The 27,919-nt window shown below is 36.1% G+C and overlaps 1 protein-coding gene across 6 annotated transcripts in view; it reads right to left on the reverse strand.

Annotated features, from left to right (window-relative positions):
• SEMA5A (semaphorin 5A) overlaps positions 1-27,919 on the reverse strand; it is a 331,622-nt gene that overhangs the window by 183,413 nt on the left and 120,290 nt on the right. For all 6 annotated transcript variants that reach the window (XM_054059836.1, XM_054059835.1, XM_054059837.1 and 3 more), the window contains 2 exons: positions 23,913-24,012; positions 11,259-11,304 (listed from right to left, as the gene is read on the reverse strand). In XM_054059836.1, coding sequence (XP_053915811.1) covers positions 11,259-11,304; positions 23,913-24,012 — 146 coding nt within the window. The remainder of the gene's footprint in view (positions 1-11,258; positions 11,305-23,912; positions 24,013-27,919) is intronic.

Below are 27,919 nucleotides of genomic sequence, written 5' to 3' on the forward strand. Positions count from 1 at the left end.
AGAGTATAACCTTTATAATCAGGATTTCACTGGTGGATATACTAAAATAAATGGTATGTACAAATTCTGAGCAGTTATTGCATTTTCCACTCAGTGTAGCTTCAGAATGAACATACTGTCTCATTCATATATAAGCATAATCAACAGAAACCAACGTGAAATGGACTTAATAGATAGTAATCTAAAATACTCAATTTAAAAGCTCTGAAAGTCATAAAAATATAACAGCATAAATTTGTACTTTTTCCAAAACAGTGGAAAAGAGTGATTCAACTTATTTTTTTCCCCAATGAGAAATATTTACTAACAAATCAATTTATCTCCAAGGTGATCTCAAAATTCTGAAAAATAATACTCACCTGAGGCTTCATTTGGAGACTAAAGCATTAGGGAGCTGAATCACATATTGGTCCATGCCACAATGAAGCTGTTATTTAACTAATCATTAACAAAAATTTGTTTTCCTTCTGTCCTAGTTACCGATTATTCCTAGAACTGATTTTCAGAATGTTGCTTTATCCTGGGTACCCACATAAATATGGAATTCTGACATTTTTTTTAGTTCTTTAATTTGCATTTTAATAAACCTAACTGAATCAGTCATTTTAAATCATCAGTTTGAAAACAAAACCAAAACACAAACAGTTTTGGGGCTGACTGTTACTGATTACTACTATGTCAGCTATACCATGGGAAAAAGACTAATAGGTTTGCATCACGGATATACTTTTTCAAGATTGCATATATACACAAATGCAGGTATAAATATTAACCTCTAATCAAACTCATTTTGGTTTAATTCATTTGTTTTCTTTGAACCATAATTTTGTTATTACTTATATCAAGCTAATTACCATATGTATCTGAAGATACATGACTAGGTCCAAGTACAGACCCTACAGATTCTGATTTCCTATAATTTTGTATTAATCTGCTCTTTTTCTTTTGGTATTTTGTTAATTTGTTTTGAAAATCAGTATACCAACAATCATTACATCATACAGTTATTGAGTTATTGTACAGATTTAGAGAAGGTGCTAGAGAAAACGCAAAATCCAGAGGTACTTACTAGAGAAGCTAGTATTAAAATGGGAGGGTGAGGGAAGACAACAGAAAAAAAAGGACGGAAAAAAACCCTAACCAAACATACAGCAAATAAAAGTATAACAAGGTTTATTCTGTATTAGACCAACACACATTTTAAGTCAGCAATGGAGCCTTGCTTAAGAATGCATAGTAGTGGTCACACAGTCTCCGACTTCATACAGCTATTTCAGTTTAGAAACCATAACAGAAAGAGTTTAACACACACTTTAGATGTGATTTAGTCACAATAGAAGCCTGCTTCATATGAAAAAAATTCCTGGTTTTAAACACCACATAGATGCCCGACTTAAACAAAAGGATGGCATTTATGCTTCCCTGTGCTCCTCAGTGGGATTAGATAGCTCAGAACTCAGATATCAGTGGAATCTGCTTGGACATAAATCTAGCCCCACGCACTGGACAGAGCACCTAAACACCGAACCTCAGACTCCAAGTTCCATTCGAGGGCAGACTACTAAAAATAATGAAGTGGGGCAGGCAGGTCTAGACTTCACAGACCAAGCATAATTCCCAAATGCTCATTACACCAAATTGCCATCCAAAGTCTATAATCTTACCCATATATCAATTAAGAGAAATAACACAGATGTTTATGATGTCAGTACATTACTTAAATTATATTTGCAGTTTGCCTGTCTTCAAATAAATACAAAATAACAGTTGAATCAGGAACTTATATAGAAATCTCATATATGTGTCTAACACAAGATATATCAAAGAACATCATACTTTCAATTTCAATAAATTAATTAATTTCCATATTTTGACATAATTTATCGGTCCCAGACTTGACAATAGAAGCATCATATTGTGGTGCCATCTAGACTGGGAAAAACAGTACACGCCAAAAAATAAAAGAACTTCTACTAAAAACCGGAGAGAGAAAAGGCAATTGAAAAATAGGAATTGGTACAATGAAGGCAACAATGTATCCCAAAAGACTGGATAAGTCTGAATAAAACTATTCTTGATTCAGATCAGGACTAGTTTCTACACTATGACTAAGCAGTGCTTCTCAAATATTTCAGAGTAACAATCCACAGTTTGCACTGGGCTCAGTAGTGATGATGGGGCAAGTAACACGTTGGAAGCAGCACAAAGCCTTCCATTATTCCCTGAACCATTTAGGAGAGCAGGATCCTCTCTCCTATGTTCTTCACCCACCGGTGTCCTTGTGGGTTCCTCAGATTTTTCCTTTTCTTTAGGTTACAGCAAAAATTGTCCATGATTCTCACTCTCAGTATGGCTGCTTTGTTTCCTTGAATATTTAAGAATTCTACTTTTCCTTAACTGCAGTAACAAACACTGGTCTCCTGACCTCGAAAAATTTTTCACCCCTTCCCTAGAAATGAAGGAAGCAGAATATTTTGCCTAATAGGAACAGTCAGTTCTTCCCGTAGTTGAGTGCCTGGGTGCATCCTCTAACAGCGCTGTGTCAAAATCTCCTTAGCGCTCAGTATCAAGATGCATATCTTAATTCTTTTCTGCCTAGTGGAGGGGCACAAGGTAGCTCCATTATTTCTTCTTATTCTCAGTTTAAATGTTGGGTTTTTCAATTTCATGAGTCAACAAGCAATGGTAGAGGACACTACAGACCACAGAGGGCCCTTATGCTAGGTACTGATGACCTGTAATGTACAAGTGTAAGCTGAGCTCATGTCCTATATGTAGAATTACCCAAAAGCATCTATGTCCATTAGCCTAGTAGAATTGTTGAATGGATCTCTGCAGTATTGGAAAACACAATCTTCTCGGTGGCTGAGATGATGTGTCTTTAAGCCTACTCTTTGAATATGCACGGCATACAAACTGTGGTTGAACTCAAATTAGATGTTACAGGCCAGAACAGATAATGAAGTTCCATATAAGTGTCTGAAAGCAAAAATCGATAATCATGTTTGCAGATACCATATTACAGATATAATCTCCTTCAAAGCATACTACATGTTCCATTTCTTTTCTAAATTGCTCAGCACTGCAGCATCTAGATGCCAAAGAGCTGAAACTTGCCATCAGGAACTGCATGTGACAGACTCTCCACCTGTGCAAGACAATATAAGAATGAAGACAATCTGCTTTCTGTCTACATTTTAGTATTTTCTGCTTTCATTTTCTGCACAGTCTGCTGACATTCCTGCACTTCGTTAGTACAGAGGCTGATTCTCAAAGAAGAGCCTGTGTCTGTACACAAATATTGTCGCGTTGTCACAGAATACTGCTCTAGTCCAGAATTAGCTAAGGTGTGCTACAGTCCTATATAGCTGAGACATTTGGAAACCAGCAGCTTGATTTCTTTTAAAACAGATACCACAAGATATCATTTGGTGATTACTCTTGAGCAGTTGTATCAGTATATTCATGTTTGTGAAAACATAAATGTGAGTGCCACCTTCTTAGGAAAAGACATTTCCACAATTACTTTTAGTGCATGTAATGCAGTCTGGTTGACAACCACACATACCAGGAAAAATCAGAAACGGCTATGTTATACCATTACGAAATCCACATTAGCTGTTTCATGTATCTGCTGTAAAATGTACACACACATTTTGATATCACCTCTCTGTCTCATGAGAAAAAATGAACTCATATCATATATTCAGCTGATCCAGGATGCCCCTTTATCTTAGAAACAAAACACTGATGTTTAACATCTAAAGAAAAGAGGGACTTTACTCAAATGGAAGTGAAAAACGTTAGTACCTTTTTTCTTCTTTACTGTGAAACTGCAACAGAAAATTACTGTAAACACAAGAAATGTAGCCTAACAAGTAGAGATAAGAAAGAAAAATTAGAAATAAAAAAGCTAAGCTTCTCTAGCTAAATGAATGTGTTCAGATTCATTTGTCTAGAAATACATTTGTCTAGAAATACAATTGCACTTGTATTTCAGTACTGGCACAAAACAATGACAGATAGACCAAATAAATAAAAAATGACATCTCTGCCTGGCTTTCTTTTTCTTCTCTTTTCCTCCATCTCCCAAAATGCTAACACATACTGATAAGCCAAAGCAGGAGCAAATCCAATGTGCACATTTCCAATGTGTGGAAAAAATATTCATAATGAAGAGTTAACCAGCACTTGGTCAAACACGACCACAGATGGTTTCAGTATAGTACTCACCTTCTGCATTAATATGTAGGTAAATCTTTGAACACCAGCTGGTTCAGTAAAAGAATTCTTTTCAACAGAAATGGAACACTGTCTACTGGTAATTGATTTCCCCATATTATAGAGTGAAGACAGGGGTTTTGTAATCTGATATGTTTTACCTAGTTTGAGGAAGCCCCTTTCAACTACACGTTAAAGAGGCTATTTGTGTAAAGATTAGACACGTGAAATTACAAACTGCTAGCCAAATTCATCATTTTCTGATTTCCCTTACAAGTTTGGTCAAAAACTACTCTTCTGTAAGCAGAAAGCAACATAGTGACAATACTAATGGTACCACAGAAAAAGAACTGGAATGAACTTAAAGCAGACACCAAGTTCATCTGTACCTGCCACAAAGGACTAGCTCTGGTTTCACAAACACTCCTAACTCTTCTTTAAATTCACAATTGTCTAATTTAGTTATTTTTGGAATGACTGTATAATAAAATCCAACAGTCTGCCATCAGAAACGTATCAACAAGATGAAGAGATACTGCATAGAAGCAGCATTGTGATACACACATGTACTATGCTTTGTCTTTATTTTTTTTCTTTTCGTTTTTAAACTCTGCTTTCAGCACCACCTTATACAAAAGGTAACAGTTCAAATATCTCCTCAAGTCTGGTCATCCCTCACACCAAGGCAGAAGTTTGCACCTGGTCTATCACCTTTTGGTCACTGTAATTTGCTTACTTCAGTTTTCTTTAGCAAGGTTTTATGAGCCCTAGTATCTTATCTCCCTGTGCTTCCAAGCTTTCAAGGAACTTGGAACTGCATCAAAAGTAACACTAAGTTATCTGCTCTGCTTCCCCATTTTTCATTCATGCATCCCAGACACAGACGTAAAGGGCCAAAGCAGAAATAATGTTTTAGTGGCTGGTGCTCCCTTTGCATAATAAATTGAAAAAAGATCTCTAATACAGAAGAATACATTCTATTTCCTCCACCCTTAAGTAGATATCAGGCACAGAAGAACCCAACAGAGGACTTTTTTCATTTGTTTTGTTCATTTTTTATCCTCCTCAGGGGCCCAAACAGAATGTTAAATCTCTATTTGCTTTGTTATTGCCAACCTACAGCTGCAAAAGTTAAGAACATCCTTAGGTTAGTGCCTTTATACTTTCCAGTGTGAAATCAGAGAAAGATCTTCTTGTATCTCCTTCTTTACACAGGTAGCTTTACATTAAAATTAAGTGATGATTCATTAGGTTTATTTCATGCATTTCACTAATCAGACATCTGTTAAACAACTAGTGACTGTAAGAAACATATGACACACACAAAAAATAATAAATAAATGGACTAAAACGCAGTGAATGAAAATTTTAGAAAAAACATTAACCAGTCTTTTAAGAGATTCTACTTATCTGGCAACTCAACAAAATAAAGCTCAGCTTCCTTCCTCAGAACTTTTTAATTATAAACTAAAAGTTTCCAATATCAACGTAAATTAAAGTTTTGATTCTACATGAGGACTTCTTACAAGCTTTCATTTTGTTCACAGCAAAGGGAGCAGTAGGACACTCTCCCAGAAATGAACAGTAAGGACAGTCTGACTGTTTCGCATCTCTATTTGGAACACCATTCTCTCTAGATTAGCCAAAACCAAATTAAGTTTATGAAAGTCTCTCAAAAGATGTAATATGATTTCTGTTTATAACAACAAGCGATGCCTATTTTCAAAATGGGCTAACAACCCTAGTAAATATTTTATTCCTTTAAAGAAAAAATAAAAATCAAGTGTTGGTAAATATATATATATATACTGTATTACAATATAGGTAAAAAGTTATAAAAGTTATTCAGGTTGCACATATTAACTTCTTGTAAAAAAAATCACTCATTAAGTCAGATTCCCACTTTGTTTAACCTAGGCAAACACAAAGTATATATTCAAAGTATATTACAATTTACTAAAGTCATTTAGTCTACCATCCAGCCATTAGTGACTCATATATAAGTGAACTATCATACATAACAGTTATTTCAGACACTCCTGTCACCAGCAAAAATTCCCTTTGGTAAAACTGACTCTTCAAAGCAGCTCCTTTTTCTGACAATTCATTCATCCAAGTTTGCCTTTATTTCCTTGAAAGTATATATGTACACACACACACACACAAAAAAAAACAAAACAAACCCTATTTCTAAACCCCCAAAACCTCAAGATTCCAGAATTTAAATTTGAATAGAACCCATGAAAAAAAAACCTCCAACCTTCCTAGCCTGCATAAAGAATTTAATTTGAATCTTGTGATAAACTTGGGGCTAAAATTGCCTTTAAAAATGGAGTTTGAGCTATATATATTTCTAACTCAAAGACGTACAGATCCAGCACGAGAATAAAATCTCAGGAGAATTGTGTACCTACAGGAGCAAACAAAATAATCTCATATGCAACCTTCTGGGCAACTCAAAGAGAGAATAGGCTTAGTTTGTGTTTTCATCTACAGAGAATGGTGTTCCAAACAGAGATGCAGATGGAAGATCCGGATGAAAAAGGCAAACTCAAGCATGTGCCTGGTAAATACCTTGATATGAGTTTGTAAAAAGTTCATCTTATGGATGAAAAAAGATGCAAGCCTTCTAATAGATTCATGAAAAGCTTAAACGTGCTGGCTTGTAAAAATGTTTATGGCAACTGTGGCATTAGCACTTTTGTAAATCAGCATCTAATAGCTTTTCATTCTTTACAGATACATCAGCAAACCTGTCATGTAGGTGGACTCAAGTAAATGTTTGAATTCAGAAGCTCTCTTTTCGAAGGGTTTGGTAAAAAAGAAAAAAGGTCGAAAACAGACACTTGTTAGAGCCATTCTCTACATGACATCAAAGCCCCAATGTTAATCCTGACATTAGGTGGATATCACATTTTCTAAAAATATTTTTTAAAAGAAACCTATTCATTTAAACACTACTATTCAGATTTCTGCTTTTGTATTTTAATGAATATAAAGAAGTTCACCTCAGCCAATGCTTTTATGGATTATTCTATTATTACTTGAGGTGAATAATAACAAAGCAAAACTCATACACCTCAGCCCATGCAGAGTCAGGCCTTCTGCGTCTGTGAGCTGTAGCTGTGAGCTGTCTCACTGTAGTGAGAGTTATAAAATATTTGTCCTACTACAGCCACAGGCCGAAATGAGTGCTTCTTTCCTAATCCATAATTGCTATGCATGTATTGTTCCAACAGTCAGCTTTGAACAGTTTGTCTCTTAGGCTTCTCTGGTAAAAGCTTAAAGAGCTTTCACTCATTTAATCTTCTTTATTCTGCTACACAAATAAAATTGCTGAGACACATCAAATACTGACTTGCTACAGACACTATCACGTCAAACTTGCTTACGCAAACAACAGGCTTTTCCTATGAAGTACAAAGCACAGAACCACAACATGTGGGATGACAACTTTGATGAACTCACAATAGGCAATCATGTCTCACTGCATAGTCGTAGTTCATGTTTAGATACACATCCTGTCTGATGCAATCTAGTAGCACTCTAACCCTCACTTTTACAAGGGATTAACTTTAACTAAACTGATGGAAACTTTTAATACATGAATCTTTGTTCTGCATTTCTTTTGTGAAAGCTTGCTTTTCAAATAGCTGTCTGGTTTTGGGTTTGTTGGTTTTGGTTTTTTTTTAAAGAAAGGTCATCTTGTGTTTCAAATCTATTTTTTTAGGCATACACTTTTAGGAAACAGTTCATATACATATTTTGACCCAATGTAATTCTTGTAAAAGTCTGGAAACAAGGAGCTATTAATTTATTTTATTCCTTTTTAGAGAGCTTTCCTATTAGAAAACAATATCTGATAATATTGCAATGTCTGATAATATTACAAAGTAATACTTTATATTTAAAAGTTGTATCTTTTAAAAAAATATATGGACATCTGTAAACAAAAGATTTTGCAAACATGCTTTCGCAATAACTAAATGGTTCTTACTGTTCCACTTTGTGGCATGTAACATGAAGTCTTTTATCTTCGTAACAGCAATGTATGACAAACTAATGACACGTTCCAACAGATACTTAAGCATGACAGGCAAGGAAATTTGTTTATACAAAAACAACTGAAGTGTATCAATGGTCAAGACCAAGCTTTAGGCATTCTCTTTGTTTTCCAGATAGAAAAATGCTAGAAGACTAAACTGATGAGTAAAACTAAAAGAAAAAAAATAAAAAAAAAAAACCAAATCAAAGTATCAAAGCAAGGATTTCCTATAATTTTTACTTTGCTTTTGTTCCTACCTCCCTCAGCCATAACAGAGTTTCAGGTGTGGAAGATCTGGAGCTTCAAAACAGTGTAATTTTTAATTTCTAACTTGGTAAATTTTATATCCTCTAATCCTATTCAAAATATTTCTTTCATCACATGTGATTGAGAGAATGAGTTTCAGAAATTGAAGTTTACTTCAATTATACCTAGGGTAATCCCATGCAACATGTTAGGATGACTGGGATCACAGCTAGGATTCTGTCATTCCAACAAAACTTATCTGAAAGGTACCTTCAGTGAATCATTTGGTAAATATACTCTTGACTCTAAGTGAGTTTCAGGTTGGTAGTTGGTAAGTTTGATTTACAAGTTTTGCATGAACGGTTACCCTTTCTTTCATTACTCAAACTTTCACACTTTCCAGCACAAGACGGACTCTCTTCATGTCTTAACCTTTTCCAACAAAGGCTGAGAAAATTTGTCAGTCTTTATGGCTGAAGACTTGTAAGAAGAGTTCAGACTAGTAATCACCAGTAAGAACAACAGCACTGACCACTGATTCTGCCCTGGGGTAACTGGAGGGGCTAAGAACTCTCCCAAATCTACACTCATGACAATATGACCAGTGACTAACGTCATACTTTCATACCAGATTAAAAACAACCTGAGAGTGTTGTGTAATGAGTTTCAGAGTCCTAAACACTACCACTTATATCCTGGCTTACTTACATCGACACAAAGGCATCAGCCACCTCACAGTTGATTTGGAGCTGCTGTAACTGGCACATCCAAGGCAACACAGTTTTTAGATAAGGGTTGTCCTGGGGCGCTAATAGAACCAGAAAGAAAGCAGAGGGGAGGAAGAAGAAGAGATCTTTTGAAGGACAAATATGAAGGAGTCATAATGGTAGGCTTGAAATAAGGGGAAAAAAAAAACTTGAATACTTCAAGTACAGGTAGTAAAGATATGCTGGTGAAAGAAAACGATTACATACTTCAGGTTTGACTTAGAAATCTCTCTAAGGAGTTGTGGAAAAAGGTTTGAAGGTACAGAGGCAAACCTATAGTGCTGCACCGTTGAAGACAGAATAAGAAACTTTAACAAAAATCAAGTTGAGAAGACTTCCTATTTAAGGGCATCTGTATAGTCATAAGGCCAAAACCTAGTAACCTAGTTCAACATCAATGATTTCTGTCTTCATTTTATATTTTTTATCAATTCGGATTAGAGGGTATTTGTTCAAGTCAGTCAACACAACTGTAAACCTCTGTAATCTACAGTTTCTCCCTCATTAGTGAATTCAGCCTACTGGTACTTGTCCTAACAGAGGAAAGTTGTGAATTTCCATCTATGAATTAGAAGAATAAACTACAACAGCACCATCAGAGTGCAGCTTTTTGACAAGAATCTTCAGGATTTCACACAAATTACTTGTCAGGATATTGTGTAGAGCACATGAAATGAAAGTAGACAGTAGAATTCTGGATATTAAAGGTGCTTGGTTTGTCACTGAATCACAGAACCACAGAACCACAGAATGGTAGGGGTTGTAAGGGACCTCTGGAGATCATCGCGCCCACCCCGCCCTTACTAAAGTAGGTTCACCTAAAGCAGGTTGCATAGGAGCACTCCCAGGTGGGTTTTTAATATCTCCAGAGAAGGAAACTCCACAACCTCCCCGGTGACTGTCACAGCCTTAAGCACTAGCAACTAAATCAAATATTTAACACTACTGCAATTTTATTGACTACAAACCAACTTCAGATCTTGTTTCTACCAGTCTGAGAAGGTAAAGGAAGTCTGCAAGGCAAAGCATACCCAAGGTGTTCTATAGAGCACAAGAAGAGCCCTTACTTGAATGCATTTTAGTTTTCCATATTCAATTACATAGCACTTCTTCATGAAATAATAGCACAATACTAATTATAAAGTCAGTTAATTTTAAATTGCATAAATTAAAAAAATATGTTTCTATATTACTGTAATTTCCACACCTTAGCAAGTTAGTCATCTTAATTAAATATACTAAAACAACTCTTAGAGCAAAGAATACAAGAATGATGAAAGCTAGACATGATGCCAAGGTTATAAATAATGAAAGAGAAAAATACCCCAAAACTTAAGAAAGGAACAAAACTTTGAAAACTGGGAGAAGATGACATTGCTGGTATATGGAAGTCATATGATGTTCAGGATAAAATAAATTGGTCAGAAATTCTCACTTACCTTTCTATGAAGCCTAACTGCCCCTAAAACGCTTTGTTTCACCTTCTAAGCCCTGACAAGTTTTAAAAGATAGCAGCCTTATATACAAAACAGATTCTGATACCTGCGTTCACACTATATTTATTCCTTAAAAATGTTGTGTTTAATTTGCTTGTTTTAACTTTAGCAAGTATGAATGATTTTTTTTTACTTATTATTTTTTTTCTAAAAATCTTTTCTCCACAGTAATAATAAATTCTGAATATAAAACCTGCATAATGATAAGTTGGAATCGTTTTCTAAAAGATTTCTTCCATTTTATAAAGATCTACTCTAACAAAATCACAGCAGTGTAAGGTAACATCAGGTCTGTACATCTTGGGGCAAATGCTAATCTGGAATTAAAATGGATAATACGACTTATATAATATGCAGCCACAAAGAGGACAAAAACAGATGCAGATGCAGTTATGAAGCTTTTGAATATTTTTACTATCTGCCTTAAAATATCAGCTTGCCTACATCATGCAGAGGAACTAAGAAAACAAACATAAAACATACCTGTATGAGAGATAGATCCTCAAGCTGCAACCTGAAGAGGTAGTTTCTGGGGTTAAAAAAAATAGTAGATAAAAATTGTTACTAATGTTTAAATAAAAACATAATTAGTGAATATAAAGTACAGAAGAAAATTAAAAAGTGACTGGTATTCACACTCTAAATTCTTTCAGAGACTGTCTTAACATACAGCCATTTGAGCTAAGATAAGGCAATTTCTAAAATGAATTTTCAGCTGGAAAGACTGAGTGCATAAGAATAAAGTACATACTTCTACTGCATACATGTACATCTGACTCATTGTTTCCATCTTCCTTTAGAATCAAAGAGAATATGTAGTGCTTCAGCAGATTCATGTGAGCAGTGTTAGATGTCTAAATAAGAATAAGAGGACAGGCAGATGAAAGCTGTCCGTTTCTCCCCACAGAGATGGGAACCTTATGCTATTAGCTCAGCCATAGATAGATGTAGCTTGAAGCAAAGGATCCCACTATAAGAGAGCGTCTGTAGAAGCCACAGAGTTTTCCCAATTCTCATTGAAATCCTGACATATCTGGTCTAATTTCTTTGACATACGAGGGTTTTTTTTTTTCCACGTACAGCAGGAACTACCAATGAACCAAGAATATTTTTCAAAAGCCCATGCAGAAGGTTTTCTCACTCCGTTTATTTCTGTACTGCAGCATCCCCGCACCTAGAGAACTTGGAGAGGAGTTCAGTCAAACCATGAACAAGATGTGACACAAGAGGCGCTACTTGAAACCCGAGGAAACCACAGGTTAGGATACTCAGAGAAGTGAGAGTGACCAACTGACCAAAACCACTTTCTTCAGCAGATACTGGGATAACACACTGGTGCTATCACAAGTGCTCCCAACTTACTGCGTCTATCTGTTAAAGCAGGTGTCTTTTTACAGCTATTCTGATAAACTAGCTCTGTCGGTAGCACTTATTGTGTCAGTCCATGATTCTCATAAAAAGGAGTGAATATCACACCATCTTTTAATAGATTTCAGCACATCCTTCTCTAGTGCAGATTCTCTTTCATGCTAGGCCTACAACAAAACATTTCCACTGTCCATGTCCTTACTCCTCCTGTCTATTTTTTCTTTCTTTCTTAGTTTCTTCTCACACCCCTTTTTCTTCTTTTTATTGTCTTTTTTTTACTACATTTCTACATATGTAATATTCTACAGTCTTCTTATGACTAATTTTTTACAAAATCTGATTTTTTTGACCAAGCAATTCTGATTTTCCAATGCAACTATAGTGACTATATTTCAGAAAAATAAAAATTAATTAATTCTTGAAATATGAATATAAATTACTTCAATTTTCATTTACTCATAATAAATCTGTAACATTCATTTCTAAGATTTCAATAAATTCACTTAAAGTGAAAAAATTGATAACATACTATTACATTTCAACTTTAAATTTTAATATTTCTAATATTAATAAGTTATCTGCAGTCTTACATCTATGCAACTGGTAGAAGTATAATCTAAAGTAAAAGTAAGTCATATTTTTGGACATAATTGTTCTAATCCTTTCCAAAAGAGCATGATGTATTACTAATGGGCACAAATGGGCATATTTCTATTATATTTTTTAAACGAGCTGGAAGTGGGGCAGAAAGGGGAACAAAACCAAACTGTGTCTATCAAATGGAAAATATTCTTTATCAAAGCATTTATCTTAGAAACAAAACCACTATCAAAGCCAGCTTTATTTATGAACTCCTGGATGCAGCAATGTGTCTGTATTTATTGACTCTAGTACATATATTGTTTACTTCAGATGTACAAGAATCAAATCACTTGTCTTTCCTAGGGATATCGCTAAAAGCAGTTAGTAAAAATGCAGGAGATAAGCTATTAATGGCAAGAATACATGAGAAAATAAAATAAAGACAGAATATTTGTTATTAACAGAGCTAGATCTCCAAAAAGAAATAATTAAAATATTCAAGTTTGAGTCCTGAAGAGACCTGAATTGTGCAAACAAAAAGAAGAGTAAATAGCAGGACAGTATTTACACAAAGCTTCATCCATAAGCAAATGCAAGTTGACTTGAAAAACTTTCACTGAAATGTCAGGAAGTCTTTCTAACCTCTCTGCAGACTCTCTGTAATGGCAAAAATTACCTTCATATCTGCAAAACATCTTGCTCAGAAACATTTAGCAGGAAACACAAATACTTAGTCTTCTCCTCATTTCATTACATATAAGTCTCCATCAACCATCACTGATTGTGCTTCTTTCACTCCAGATATCAGAGCTAAAGAAACTTACAACTTCACTGCTGTTGTATTTTTTTAATTATTTTTTTCCACTTACAGGAGCAGAACAACTTTTTTCTGCCAGAAAAATTTAATGGCATCCTCAGCAGGTATAAACTATTTTCCTAACTCAGTGGTATGAGACTCATGAGAGTGGCTCATAAATGTCCCATCTCACTCTACAAATAAATGCAGTTTCTGTTGCAGAATGCATGAGCAGACTGATCTCATACTTTCAGTTTTCAGATCAGTACTTAGTATACTGTTATGTTGATCTCTATATCTACTACATCTGGAGATATCTCCTAAAGATTTATCACTGATCATTTTAAGACAAATTACCAGATCATTAATGTCTTTTTATGTTCTTGCATCCTAATGTCGTTTCAGCCTATTAAAAAGTAAGCTATTGTCCCAAACTATAATAATTCTAATTAATAACTACTTAAATATAGTGTCATTCTGAAGAAAAACAGAGGCTGAAAGGTCTGCAAATTTTTTTTCCCTAGAAAATGAGATTTGTATCCTATGCAGTAGAGCACAACACTTCTACCCATTAATATATCCAGTGTGGAATTGGAAATATTGACCCTTTAAGAGTTAGGGAGACTAAAATGTCTGTATTCACGTGAATGAGCCAAGAACCAGAGCTAATTAGTGTACATTTTTCAACTTTCTGTGGTTGCCAATAACCAATTAAAATATTTTCAGCTTCATAAAGTCAGCAGAAACAAGATGGAATAAGAAGAAAAGCAATGTGTGAGACATAGTAAAAGCATTACACCTTAGCAACACAGAAGTAAACTGGGCAAATGCTGAATGTGCCTACATAAATAATGCTAGGATAGGTGGCAAACTAGCACTTGGAGAGCAGTGGGAGCTATTCCTACCTAAATGTGCCCACTTCAGTAGAACTAACAGGACTACATTTGGCTTTACAAATACCTATTATATTTGTTCAATAAGGCATGCATCTCTAACATGAGAATTTCAAAAAGGACTTACATGAGACAAATACCAAAGAATATAAGCAAGAGAGTAAAAAAAAAAAAAAAAAAAAAGCCAATTTTCATGACATGTACAGAGCCATTATGCTGCTGACAAGGTACTTAATGGTACTATTTTCAATATGTCACTGAAGCTTTGCCCTGGATTGCCATTTTTCAACGTCTGTTCAGCTTTATTCTAGCGTAGTTAGGCTTTGAAGGAAACAAAGGATGTGAAATAAAAATGACCAAGTCCATTTCTGAAGTATAGATACTTAGCACATAGGTCTGTCTCTTGTCCAAATACGGTGGTAATAAAAGCAAGACAAATACAACTTTACATGCTGGAATTAAACTGATTTGACACTGGTGGTAATTGGTATATTTGTTTTCATTTGGTGCTTAATGAACGAGGAAAGCAAATATGTTACATAAATCTGCAAACAGAAGGACACTGTAATAAGAAGAAAACACAACTAACTCTGAGATAAAGCAGCATCCTGTATTTCTTAAGATAGCCAGCAAACGATAAGCATTTTGCTTTACATTCACCGCACTGAACAACTTTTCTAGCTGAACTATGATAACGAAAACATATTAATCAAGGGTCTGCTCAAACTCAGTGGCAAAGATTTTTACTGGTATCAGTAAGAACCAAACGAAGTGTCACAAATACTGTGCTCCAGTCACCTCCTTGACAATGATATATTTCAACCTATTGCAGCGAATACATTCAATACGACTACAGATAAAAGTATAAAACTAATCTTCTGCATGTTCCTAAAGAAGTCCATGTCAAAAATCAATTGAAAAACCCATAAAGATTCAAAAGTATAGCACACTAGTAATGGTTGTTAAATTCAGCACTTTACTATTTTCTTTTTGAAACAGCAAGCTATAAAGCATAAATGCAACAACAACACTGTTGAATTAAAAAATGACATTAATTAGAACATTAAGGTGGCATACACAGCTTAGGAAAACGTACTATAGATTAAGCTTTTGAAAAACTCATAAGAAAATTTTAGTCAACATACTGGAAGGAAAAAATATTAAGACTGAAAATGAAAACTATAAGGTCATAAGAATCAACTAATAAGTAAAAAGTCATTATTCTATTATCAAGACAGTAAAGTTCTGGGTAAAAGCCAATTCTTTTTCTGCAGTGTAGTAAAATCAGGAGAAGGAAAGAAGGAAAGCAGGACAAAAGGAAGGATAAGAATTAATATAAATAAAAAATATGATTTAGAAAATTCATTTCATTATATTAATATATGATAGGAAAAATACATGAAAAAGCAAAGGGTGATACACAGGAAGAAAGGAAACCTAGTCAAAGTAGTCTAGTTGAACTATGACATGAAAATGGTTAAATTACAATAATGAAAAGCAGAATGATAAATAAGTAATTTTTTGTCTGCATTTTGCAGGAAATAGAAGTTACAGCAAATGAGAATAATGAAATAAGTATCTTACTGATAAATGCTGAAGATGTGAAAACAGGATATACACAGAGATAAGTATTTTTGGACTAGCAGGACATGCTAATCCAACCTAAAAATTACAGTGAAGTGATCTTCATTATTTTTTAAATAATGTCTAAAATTACAGGCATTCTTGATTAATGAAAGATTAAACATGTTTTATTAACATTCAAAAGAGCAAAAGGAAGACTTAGGTGATCATAGTCTTAGGCTGACTGGTAAGACATTGAGCTTGGCAAACTGAATAAGGAAAACACTATTGGAGTCAATTAGAAAAGAATTCCATTATAAATTGAATTAATCCATTCAAATATCCTGTAAAATCTGATTTCCTTTTCTGATGGTTGCTCCTCAGGACTATCAAATCTTACTGCATTCACCTCCCTGCAGCTTCACATACAGCCCCAGCAGTGACTACAGATACTAGAACACAGTACTCCTGCGCAGATGCCCATAAACAGCCAGGCACCAGCTCTATGTATCCCTTGTCACTGGCATCTCCAGGAGTAGCAGAAAGGTGCTGAAGTCCTGGAGCTCACTCTCCTCTTGAAGTCCCTTCATGCCATATCATCTCAAACATGCATTACCATCTTCTCTCGTTGGCTTGCTTTTCACACACAGCACCCAAGTTCCTCAGCTGGCAATGGCCTCGGAATATCTGTCACTCTTGCACCTTTGATGCCTGCAGATCAAGGTTTTTCTGAATAGCATACTTTAGTCCAAATAAGTTTGTGAGCTTACTCAGCTATTTATTATGTTGTTGTTGGGCTCAACTTTATCTGGAAATATCACCTCAACCAAAACATTAACCCAGTATTTCCTAACTGTGGCTGACCAAATCTTTAGGACTATTTAATGTTGCAACACATATCTCAAAGTATACACTCCCAGTTTTTACATTTGGCATTCATTGTACAGTACCCAGTCATGTAAACAGCCATGCAAACACTATGTGCTTAATGGTGGAGTAGATATCCACCTGCAGCCCATGGAGGACGCCATACTGGAGCAGGTGGGTGTGCCTGAACATGGCTGTGACCATATCGGAGGCCTGCACTGGAGCACGCTCCTGGCACGATCTATAGACTCATAGAGAGAAGAGTGCACACTGAAGCAGGTTTACTGGCAGGACTTGTGACCCTGAGGGCAACCCATCCTGGAGCAGGCTGTTCCTGAAGGACTGCACCCCCTGGAAGGGAACCACACTGGAGCAGTTTGTGAAGAACTGCAAACTTCAGCCTAAACTCTTGTTCCCCATCCACCTGTGTTGTTGGTTGGAAGGATGGAGAGAAATTTAGGAGCAAAGTCTGTGAAGAAGGGAGGCACAGGGGGAAGATGTTTTCAGGATTTTTTCTTTCTCATTATCCTACTCTGATTTGATTGGCAATAAAACTAATTACCCTAAGTTGCATCTGTTTCGCCCATGTTAGCAATTAGTGAGTGATCTCTCCTTGTCCTTATCTTGATACACAAGCCTTTTGTTATATTTTCTCTCCCCTGTCCAGCTGAGGAGGAGAGTAATAAAGTGACTTGGATGGGCACCTGGCATCCTGTTAAAGTCAAGCCACCACACAAGTTCAGCAAGGACCAAACTGCCGGTGATGTAGGACAAAAACCCATATGTTCAGACTAGCATATGTTGCAGAAGAAAGGAGTAGCTGATATGAGAACACAGTCTTGCCAGGAGCCAAGAGAAGGCATAAACTAACATATTCTGCAGCAGGACAAGTACTACTGCTAAGACAGACCACATGCGTCATGACTTTCATTGAAGACACAGCTTCAGAACACCAGTCATCCAATGTAAGTTCCAAAGATGGCTTACACCAAAATAGCACTATTCTTTGTCAAAGAAGTTCTATTTACCCATACTCCTCTTTTCATTTTACTCAGAGTCAACTCCACAGCTCCTCTGATGACACATCATGTTAGCTCTACTAATTAAAAAGGCAAGACATTAATTAAATCAGCATGAGAAAATGAGTTATTTTTTGTGGGGTTATTGAACTGACTAGTGTTACTCTGCAACTAGACTATTACCAGAGATGGTGCAAAGGAGGAGAAAATTGTGTAGTGGAAGAAGGCATGAGCAAAAGATGTATAAAGCATTAGCTTTTAAAAATATCTAGGAACCCATTAGCAAGGTAGGAAAGAGAAGCAGTAGGCGGAGAAAGACCTTCCTCTTTCCACAGAAGTAGGATGATAATTTCTCTTAGATTTATGATTAAACCACACCTTAGACCAGATAAGATCAATCAGTGGAAGGACAGACATGGATTACCCTGAACCAAGTGTTAAATGAGCAATAAAACCCAGATGGAAGTTCAAAGAATATAGCACTAATTCCCGATGCCTGTATATTCTCCCAATATGTAGCACTTAGAGCACCTCATTAACAAGAAGCTCTCAGATTCTCCTGCTGGGAGCAGACAATATGAAGAAGCAGTTATTTATTTCTTTATTAGAGATTCTTGAACCACTCTTAATGAATCTTTTAATTTGCCTTTCTGTTATTATGGCAAGTAGTGGTAATGGTTCAAATTAATGTTCCCCAAAACACATCTAATTAAGTGAAAAGGCATACTGTTACAGTCCTCCATCAGAGTGACAAGGAGTGGCTGAGGCAATAAACCCCCTCAAAGCAAGTTATAATCCTCAAAGCAAGTTTAATTACCTCACAGGAGAACATACAGGAGAAAGCCACCATTATTAGGATGCTCTGTGTAAAAAAAAATGTAAGATACGTCTAAATAGATATTATCCAATTTTTTTAAAAGTTTAATAGCTTTAAGACAGGTTTCTGATAAGTGATCATATAATTTTAAATTATTAACTAGCATAACTTAAATTTTAAAAAATGTTACCACATTTTAAGAATGAAATCCAGCTAAACTTCTATTTGTTAATAATTTCAAGCACAAGAGGCTTGGGAAGAGGAGGATCACTTCATTCTTCCTTCAAACAAACAAGTTCCTTCTGACATAATTCTGCATGCTCTGAATAAAACCATTAAGGGAAAAAAAAAGTCACCAAAAAAAAAAAAAAAGAGAGAGAGAGAGAAAGAAGAATGCATTAAAAGGAAAATGTAACTAATTATTTTGCACATCAAAATTTTTGCCCCAACCTACTGGATTTGGGACGTGCTTTCTATGATTCTAGTTCATTTTAACAAAATGGCTGGAACAGTATTAGTAAGTTTTGATTTATAAAAATTAGAGCTGCTAAGTGTTTATTGGATTGTCAGAGAATGAGGAGAAAGAAAGGCAATGCACACTTCCCCAGGGCAATTCAGGCACCTCTGTTGCTGTATTCTTACCCTGAGCTGGCCTTTTTCCCCCTCTAAATTGACCTTTCCAAGACAGAAACAAAGAAAACGCTGCAGGACACGTGGCAAAGTGCTTCCACAAAGGAAAAGAAGGCAACGGTGTTCTTGGGAAATCCATGAATCTCTATGCTCAATGGCATTTAAAAATAAAGAAATCATTATCATATTTGATTAGATGCTAAGTCAGTCCACTAAAAAAACAGACAGAAATATTCATCTGCATATTTTATCAGGATTTATCAGAACAAGATATAAACAAGCAGTCGCACATTTCCTTCAACTTACTGAGGAGCTAATGTCCTGAGAGTAAGCCTTTCACTGAGGCCACTTAATTATAAAAGTAAGTTCTGCCCTGCCATATGGGGGTTTTTTTGGAAGAAAACAAATTAATTCCCTAGAAGGTTTCACATTGCAAGAGAACTCATTTATTTTTATCTGCTAGGTCATATGTGATGTTAAGAAAAATGCCTGGAGCAAATTTGAAAGATACAGTTTCATGGGAACATAGCTGTATTGCCCTGTTGTCAAAAGCCAACAGTCTCTGTAATGTACTAAAACTGTTTTACACCCATACCAAATTTTCTTTGTTGACTGTTTCTCATTATTATATTTTCTTGTTTTCCATTTTATGGAAATGAATAATCTCATTCAGTTTAGCACATACCTATTAAGAGAAAAATTTCCTTTTATATTACACCTAGACCCAATTGACATAACACTGAAAAATCTCTCCCATTCTTCAAATGCAAATTTTAAAACCCAGTAACCATAAGAAAAATCATTCTTCTTCACTCAATTCAACCTCATAAACTGAACTGCAGTCTTCGCTTGTCTTCACTATATACTTTAGGCTGTTTGATCAAAGTCAGGCAAGATAAATTTCTCCCTCTGCCTTCTCCCTTGTTTGTCCCCAACCCCTCCACCCCACTCCCACATTTCTCAAAGTTATCTTAATTAATTTTTCTGCACAGATAATTTGTGCAAAAACATCCCAGGCAAGCAAGACAACTTGGACTTGTGTTCAGAGAAACATGACTGCAAACACTCCAGAAATAAAGCAGACTGAGCCAAACCCAAGCTTCATTGTGATCAGCAGCCTCTCTCCCTAATGGAGGCAGAGGGAGAATTAAAGAGTTGGGTGGCTCCAAATCTTAGGCAACACCGGAGCACAAGGGAAATCGCAATGCCAGGGCAGACAGAATGATTAAAGTGAAGATGTGTGTTAGTATTGGAGTTGTAACATTCATAGATCAGTGGAGATGGTGTAAGGAGACTGAAATAGGGCTAGGAAACCCCAAATTAATCAACTTAAGACCTACAGGAGAGCTAAACATTTTGCAGAAAAAAAAATACTAAGCCAAGACTTCTCACAAGGATAGAAGACAATCTTGGGGGCGGGAGGAGAGAGGGATGTAGAGGACAGATTAAATTGTGAAAATATTTCTGTTCTTCTTTTGTTAGCACTGGTGAAATGTGACAAAACTCATTTTTTCTTGACTAAATTAATCACGGCCAACTTAAACTGATTTGGTTTTCTGCCAATGCTACTGTGTAGTTTATACAGCTATTTCGTTCCTTAAACGCACCTGATGACGGATTTATGGGCAGGTGCTGCACACAAACTCAGCTTTTGTTTTTCTGCACAATTCCAACCTTCTTTGCTTTTTAGAAGCATTTCCCTACATTTCTTTCTAATTTCAGTTAGCCTTGTTCAAACATTGATAAATAGAATAATAAACACTACTTTGAAGTCTTCCAAGCACCTTCTGCAATGATACCAATAGTACTTTGTCATTACAGCAAACACCTTCTGAAGCATTATGGGATCATATCTGCTTTTTACCCAGTTGCAGGACACTGGCAGCTCCCAGTGCGAATCCAGTCTGGATTTCAGCTGGGAACTTTGCAACCTTGCTTGTTAATACAAAAAAAAAAAAAAAAAAGTCATGCACCACTTTAGAGGGTGTATAAATTAAAAAACAGAAGACAATCACCCACAGTGAATATCAGTAACAGAAAAGAGATTTAAGAATTTCCAATACTGTCAAATTTTCACATGCTCTTCTGTTTGGTTTCAAAGACAGAGAAATTTGGTGGAAGAGTTCACTAAACTCCACTAAGATGAACAAAATCAATTAGAAACTTAAACTGAGCCAGGACAGCTCCTGCCTGGGGAACATATTGCTTTGTTTTAGAACAGCGACACCTCACTAAAGCAAAAGCCTACAGGAGGAATCATCATCCCCTGTTTTTGTTTGGATATTGCACAGATAAATTGTAATGGGAATACTTCATTTGTCAGTGTAAACAGAGTAATCTAGGTTTATTTGTAGCTTTCTCACGTGCCACATCACACATTTCCCTTCTTTACCATTAGTGGGGTAGAGAAGTGAAAAGTATGTTAGAGAGCTACAAATCATAGCCCTGGCCTCAAGGTCCACCAGCGGAGATTCAGGCTGGACATCAGGAAAAATTTTTCATGGAAAGGGTCATTGGGCACTGGCAGAGGCTGCCCAGGGAGGGGGTTGAGTCCCCTTCCCTGGAGGTGTTTAAGGGACGGGTGGGTGAGGTGCTGAGGGGCATGTTTTAGGGATTGTTAGGAATGGTTGGACTTGACGATCCAGTGGGTCCTTTCCAACCTAGTGATTCTATGATTCTATAACTTTGCAACTAAACAGAAACTTAAATGTTCAGACATTATGTGTAATGTGATTTCAGTAGTTATTACCTTTCCAGTACTGAAGTGTTAGTACAAGAAGATACTAAAATAAACGTAGCAAAAACATGTTGGAAGATGGTAAGAGAAATAACTCTCAAAAGATATTTCAGTAGGGAGGATGAATTATCAGCGTTTCTCTTCACTGTCTTTGTGAGAGCATATTTGTGGCTTAGGACAGAAAACAAATTTTTCCAATGGCTCTTCAGATATGTGAGGCCTGTGAAGCAAATGCACAAGAAACGTATACTAAAAATTTATCCACAGGCCATAGCATAAGTATGGTAATATTATTGCACTGTTCAGGTGGCCCTGGGTGAAAGGCAACTAGAAACAGTGCATTAATCAAAAAAAAACAGCAGTGCAGCCAGCTGAGACTATGAAAGGCTGCAAACACCACTCCTGCAAATGAGCAGAAAAATCAACATCATATTCACCGTGGATGGATTCATTCTACATAATATTAGGGACTATATGCAAAAGCTGCATAATCAGTAAGATTACCACTTGCATTTTTGGGACTATAGCACCCCCCCCCAACCACTTGCTAGTCTCTGAATCTATAACTCCATGACATACAATGGCTTCCACCATATAGCCTGGCACAATGCTTTAAGATGGAAGCTGGCATTTTTTTCAGGTCACTAACTCTTCAAGAAAATCAAACAAAGCTTATCCCATAGTCATTCAAAAGACTTCATCATAAGCACAAGTTAAAATAAGCATATTTGCTGAGATTTGGAACCCAGATGTACAGTACTGAGAAAAAAAAAAGAAACAGGGGGAAAAAAAATCTTTTTTTTTTTTATTGGTTATTGGTTATTGAGATGTATACAGCACACATCGATCCAACACACCATTTCATGGAACTGAGGAAAGGCTCAGACAGATCTGACTTATGCTGTCTGTCTTTACAGAACAGCATCAGTTGACAGACTCATGCTTCATTTCGTGTGGCAACTTACAGAAGAGAAAGATCAACGTGTGCACAGCATTTCCCAGGTGGAAATTTCAGGTGGGCTAGAGACGTGTATATATCTCCACACTCAGAAAGTTCTGCCCCTATAGCTAAGCAACTTCCATTGGCACATCAAAAAAAAAAAATTCACAGTGCATTTTATGACTCTGTACTTTGAACAAAAATTGGGAAACAGCAGTATATTCCAATGCTAAATCTAACAGAAAAATGAAGTGACTAGAACTTTGTTAATTCAAGAGCAAAATATATTCAGATGGCAGATTTAAATAAATTTAGATGGGTAAAAATCTTTTGCCAACCAAAATGTTTTACTATGCTTCATATGCTAACAGAAGAAAAAATGGAGTTCAAGGGCTTTCACTGCTTCAATGTTGACACCTAAGACCTAAGTGTCACTGTTGGTCACAGTGTGAATGTACTGTCATACTGTGGAAAAATTATTATCATCACTGACTTTACCACTAATTCTGCAGTCTCTAAAAGATTGTTCCTGGTGTTGTACTGAATAATAACTAGAATCTTCCAAGCACAAAGAGCTGTATTGTGTAACCAAATGTAGGATCTTCAGAAGTTTTATGCTATGGTACCAATTGTCACATTGTCATACAAAATCTGCCTGTTCTGCTGCATGCATCCAAAGTTTAACAGTACTCCAGGAGAGTCCTCTTAAAAACGAGAATAGTGTAAGCTATTAGGATCCTTCACACCAGGCAGACCATATTTTAATTTTGGTCAGGAGTAAGAGAAATGATGTGTAGTTTAGTGGGTCTGGAAGCAAGGGGATTCACAGAAGAGCAAGCTGATGTTAAAACTTGGGGCAAAATTACTTATCAACAAAGAATATAATCCAGTCTGATGCAACATGAAAACAAAATAGATTTCTCACCTTGCTCCAGCAATAAGTTCTTTTTGTCCTGGGTCAAACGTTAACTGTGAGAAGTCCACAGCATCTTCTGCTCTGAACACATGTAACCAAGGGGCTATTTCTGAAAGCAATCAAGAAATACAACTGTTACTGTAAATGTCATAATTGTATTACATCAGGCAGCCAACATTACATTAGCAGGTACTGTGGGGCTATAGGCTTTCTCAGTACAGTCCTCTAAGGAAATATAGAAGACTTTGACTATCATACCATATAATTTACACTACAGACCCATAAAATATATATAGCAGTCATCCAACACAAGCTTGAAAGACATATTCAGATTTTGGTCATTTATAAGCCAGAAGTGTTTTTTCTCCCTTAGGTAAAGCAGAAAACACCTCAGCAAAACTGCAACTCACTGGCACATACTTAAGTAAAGTAAGATTAATTTTCTATCCATCAGAAGCAGCCAAGGACCAGTGGTTTGGGTTTTTCACTGTGTTCATTAAAGAAAAGGATCCAATCAAGTGGAAAACTGAAAGGAACACGCAAATTTTACTTTTCTTTATTGTTACAATAAAAAGGTTGAGATATGAGGGATGAAAAAGGGAATATGCTTGATACACAGGTACACTTTTCAGTTTAACTTGCCCTTCTCAAATCAGTGTAGTGCTACGTAGAACAGAGCAGACAAGCAGGAATGTTGATGTGTTGATGAAAATCAGCTAGAAGGATTATTTGTATTTAGGATATGAATCTATTCTACTTTCAAAGTTAAACTCACATAAATAACTACACATCAAATCCTTAAATATTTATATTATTAGTAGTTATTTTTGCATTCGTATCACTAGCTGGATACAAATAGTGCAAATATGAACACAAATGGTCTGGGAACAGAGCATGTTTGGGTTTTATTTTGTATTTTTTCTTTTTTCAACAGAGACATGCAGAATACATATAATTGCTATAACAATATAAATAGTCCTTTAAAAAATTGCAGTTTTTTTATAAAAAAGCCTCATCCTCCAGAGCTTTTCTCTCAGTTCCCAGGATGCCAAATAATTTTCCTTAATTATTTTTTTAACGTACTAACAAACTAGTGTTCCACAACACATGAAAGGTGAAGAGGGCAATGTATGTATAGCACAACAGGCTGTACAACTGTCTATTTGAGGACTATAGATATGGAAACTGTCAATTAAAAGACCGAAGTGTAAGCATATGGTCACATGACTGTTTGGAATACAGAGTCAACAGCAATTCCCCAGAGCGTGTCATTGCAGTATAATTTTTGATACTGGTATCACCGTTGCAGCTCAGGTTGCTGACATCTTATCTCATGACTGTATTTTTCCTTTTGCAAATATTTGGGTTGAAATAATCCAAGTCTGGTGCCTGTTTCATCATGATTTGCTCCTAATTTAAATATTAAAGCTTTTGCACAAGCAGGTCATCCATTTCTGAGGAGAGGGCTTGGGAGAAAAATAGGGTTTTTTTGTGTCAAAATGTCTTCTGCCACTGCAAAGAATCATTAAATGCATGTAGCATCATATGCTTTGGAAAAAAACAGATGGAATCGTGCAGTAGAATCACTTGGGTAGCAGAAAACCAGTTTCTGCATTTTTAATGACAGCCTGTACACATCTGGGCAATTTCAGGTCTGTAATACCAGTTTGTACAGGTTCTGCAGAAATTGTAGCTAAATTCACTGTTGATTCCATCTGCACTGGATAGGTTCTCAAGTCAGGGTCTGCTTGTGCCCAGAGGTTTCTGCCTCTGAGGTACAATCTTGCAGAATCACACACAAGTCTACTCCTAAACTGCCAATGTATAACCCAGGCTATAAATGTATTAGCATTCAAATTTATATCACTGTGAGGAAATATGCAGATCTGAAACTGCCACTGGCTCAGCAGCAGAGCTGCACAGTGGTAAAGGCAGACCGGCTGTGTAAACGGCAGCCTCTGAAAGAGAGACAAGGCAAGCAGTTGAGAAGAGGATTACTTCAGCTCCCTATTGGGACAATAAATAAAACCCTTGCTCTCCCGCAAAATGAAGATGCAGTAGCTCCCCATAGCATGGATAGGCCAGAGATTTTCAGTACAAAGAAGTATTGTGGTGCCAGAAGACTACAAGGAAGACTGAGATTCAAGGATGCAATTCTCTTCCACTCTTCCTGCTGTCTCAGGAAGGTACAATAAGACCTAAGCTAGAGCAAGCAGGTTATTGAAGTCATTTCCAGGCTTTAAGTAAGAGGGCAGGAGCCAGTCAGGGCAAGGCAAGCCCAGCCTAGAGAACAAGAAGAGAATGAGAACTTGCTAAGAGCTCTCTCTGACATTCAATTCCCCTCTGTCCCTCCAAAATATAAATTTTATCCTGTCTTTGTTGCATTCAGCGGTGTTCTTGCTTGAGGTACTAAGGTCAGGAAGAGCACGTCAGCTTGAGCTGCGTTTTTTTTTTTCAGCAAATGCTCTGAAACTGTATCTCATGTGTGTCACAGTGGCATCCTGTCACATATGAACAAGCCTGTATGGGATAAAACTAAAACTTTGTGATACTTCTATAACAGAAAACAAACAAAACCCAAACAACAACAACAACAGGAAAAAAACCAAACAGCCAAAAAAGACAATCAAAAAACTCCCATGTGAATAGTAAAAGCTTATTGGTGAAATTCTGCATTGAATAACACTACAGAAAATGTATATAACTAAATCAACAGAATCATTAGATTTATTTCCATCTAAACAGCAAAAGCTAGCTGAAAAGCCTTAGATGAAAGATCTTTCAGTTTTGTTATGAGTTATCTCCCTAGAGTAAAAAAAGCATAATGAGTTATAAAAGGTATATAATTTATTTTTCTCTGAATTAAAAACTTATGGTAAAACAGTAAGCAATAATAATTTCACTTCATTAATGGTTTTCACATAGATGCATAATGACAAGCTTTACGAAATAAGACAGTTATAGATTTTATATGCTACAACAATACCATAAACAAATGTGTAAATTAAGCTAGCCTGCTGACACATAACCTAATCATACTGCCTGCTGATCAAAAGCAACAAAGAGCAAAATCCCTCCCTTTTCCAGTTCTAATCCCCCCCTTCCCAGCATTCCTCTGCCTTCAATTCATGTGCAGCACAGCAAAATGCCTAGCTCTTCAGTGACTTCTCTCTTCTTACTCCTGATACCAAACCACTTATTCAAACACGTCTTCAATCAGCATTTCTTTTTTCTCCTTTAAAACTACTTATGCATGTTTACTGGTCTGCAGACATTGGTGTCAGACTTAAAACTGTCCACGGAAAACTATATCATGGTATACATACATTCATAACAACAGCTGGTCTCCAACACATGCTGGGTACTTTCTGTACGGTCAAGATATATTCTTGGCAAAAAAAAAAAAAAGTTTTGTTTGAGTTTTTTTTTTAATTGCTATTACAGAACTGAAATCTGTAGGCCTTTTAACTCAAAAACATTCTCCAAAGAAAATGTATCTTTTCCCATGGAACTAAAAGATGGATACTGAAATAGGTGGATTCTGAGAAAGCTACAGCTTTCATAAACATGCTGTGAATCACATGAGTTTTCATGGGGGTATCAGGTTTTGGTTTTGTTGGTTAGTTGTTGTTTACCTTTAATAACTTAGATTTAGTAGGAGTAAACGCACCAAGGTCCCCTCAGCTTCTAGGAAAGATCAAGAGAGTCTCCTAAAGATCTTTAAATACTAAGGAAGTTCATACTGAAACTGAGCAGAAGGACTTCCGATACTTATACAAAAAATGTCCAGAAATCTGTCTCAGTTTTAGTTTAAATTTTATATTGCCCAACAGGCCATAGCTTGTTTGGTTTCCATTGTCCAAGGACTTGCCAAGGTCTGAGCACTGCAGTTCTTTGCAAATGAAATAGTAAAGTCCTCTCTAATGTAAGTTTCATTATTCAGCCCTTCACGGTAGAGCTATAGTAAACAGTAAAACAAATTGAGAAATGACTAATAAGGAATAGAGTTGTATGTT

This window comes from Cuculus canorus, chromosome 2 (genome assembly GCF_017976375.1).
Source record: "Cuculus canorus isolate bCucCan1 chromosome 2, bCucCan1.pri, whole genome shotgun sequence".
Taxonomy (NCBI): domain Eukaryota; kingdom Metazoa; phylum Chordata; class Aves; order Cuculiformes; family Cuculidae; genus Cuculus; species Cuculus canorus.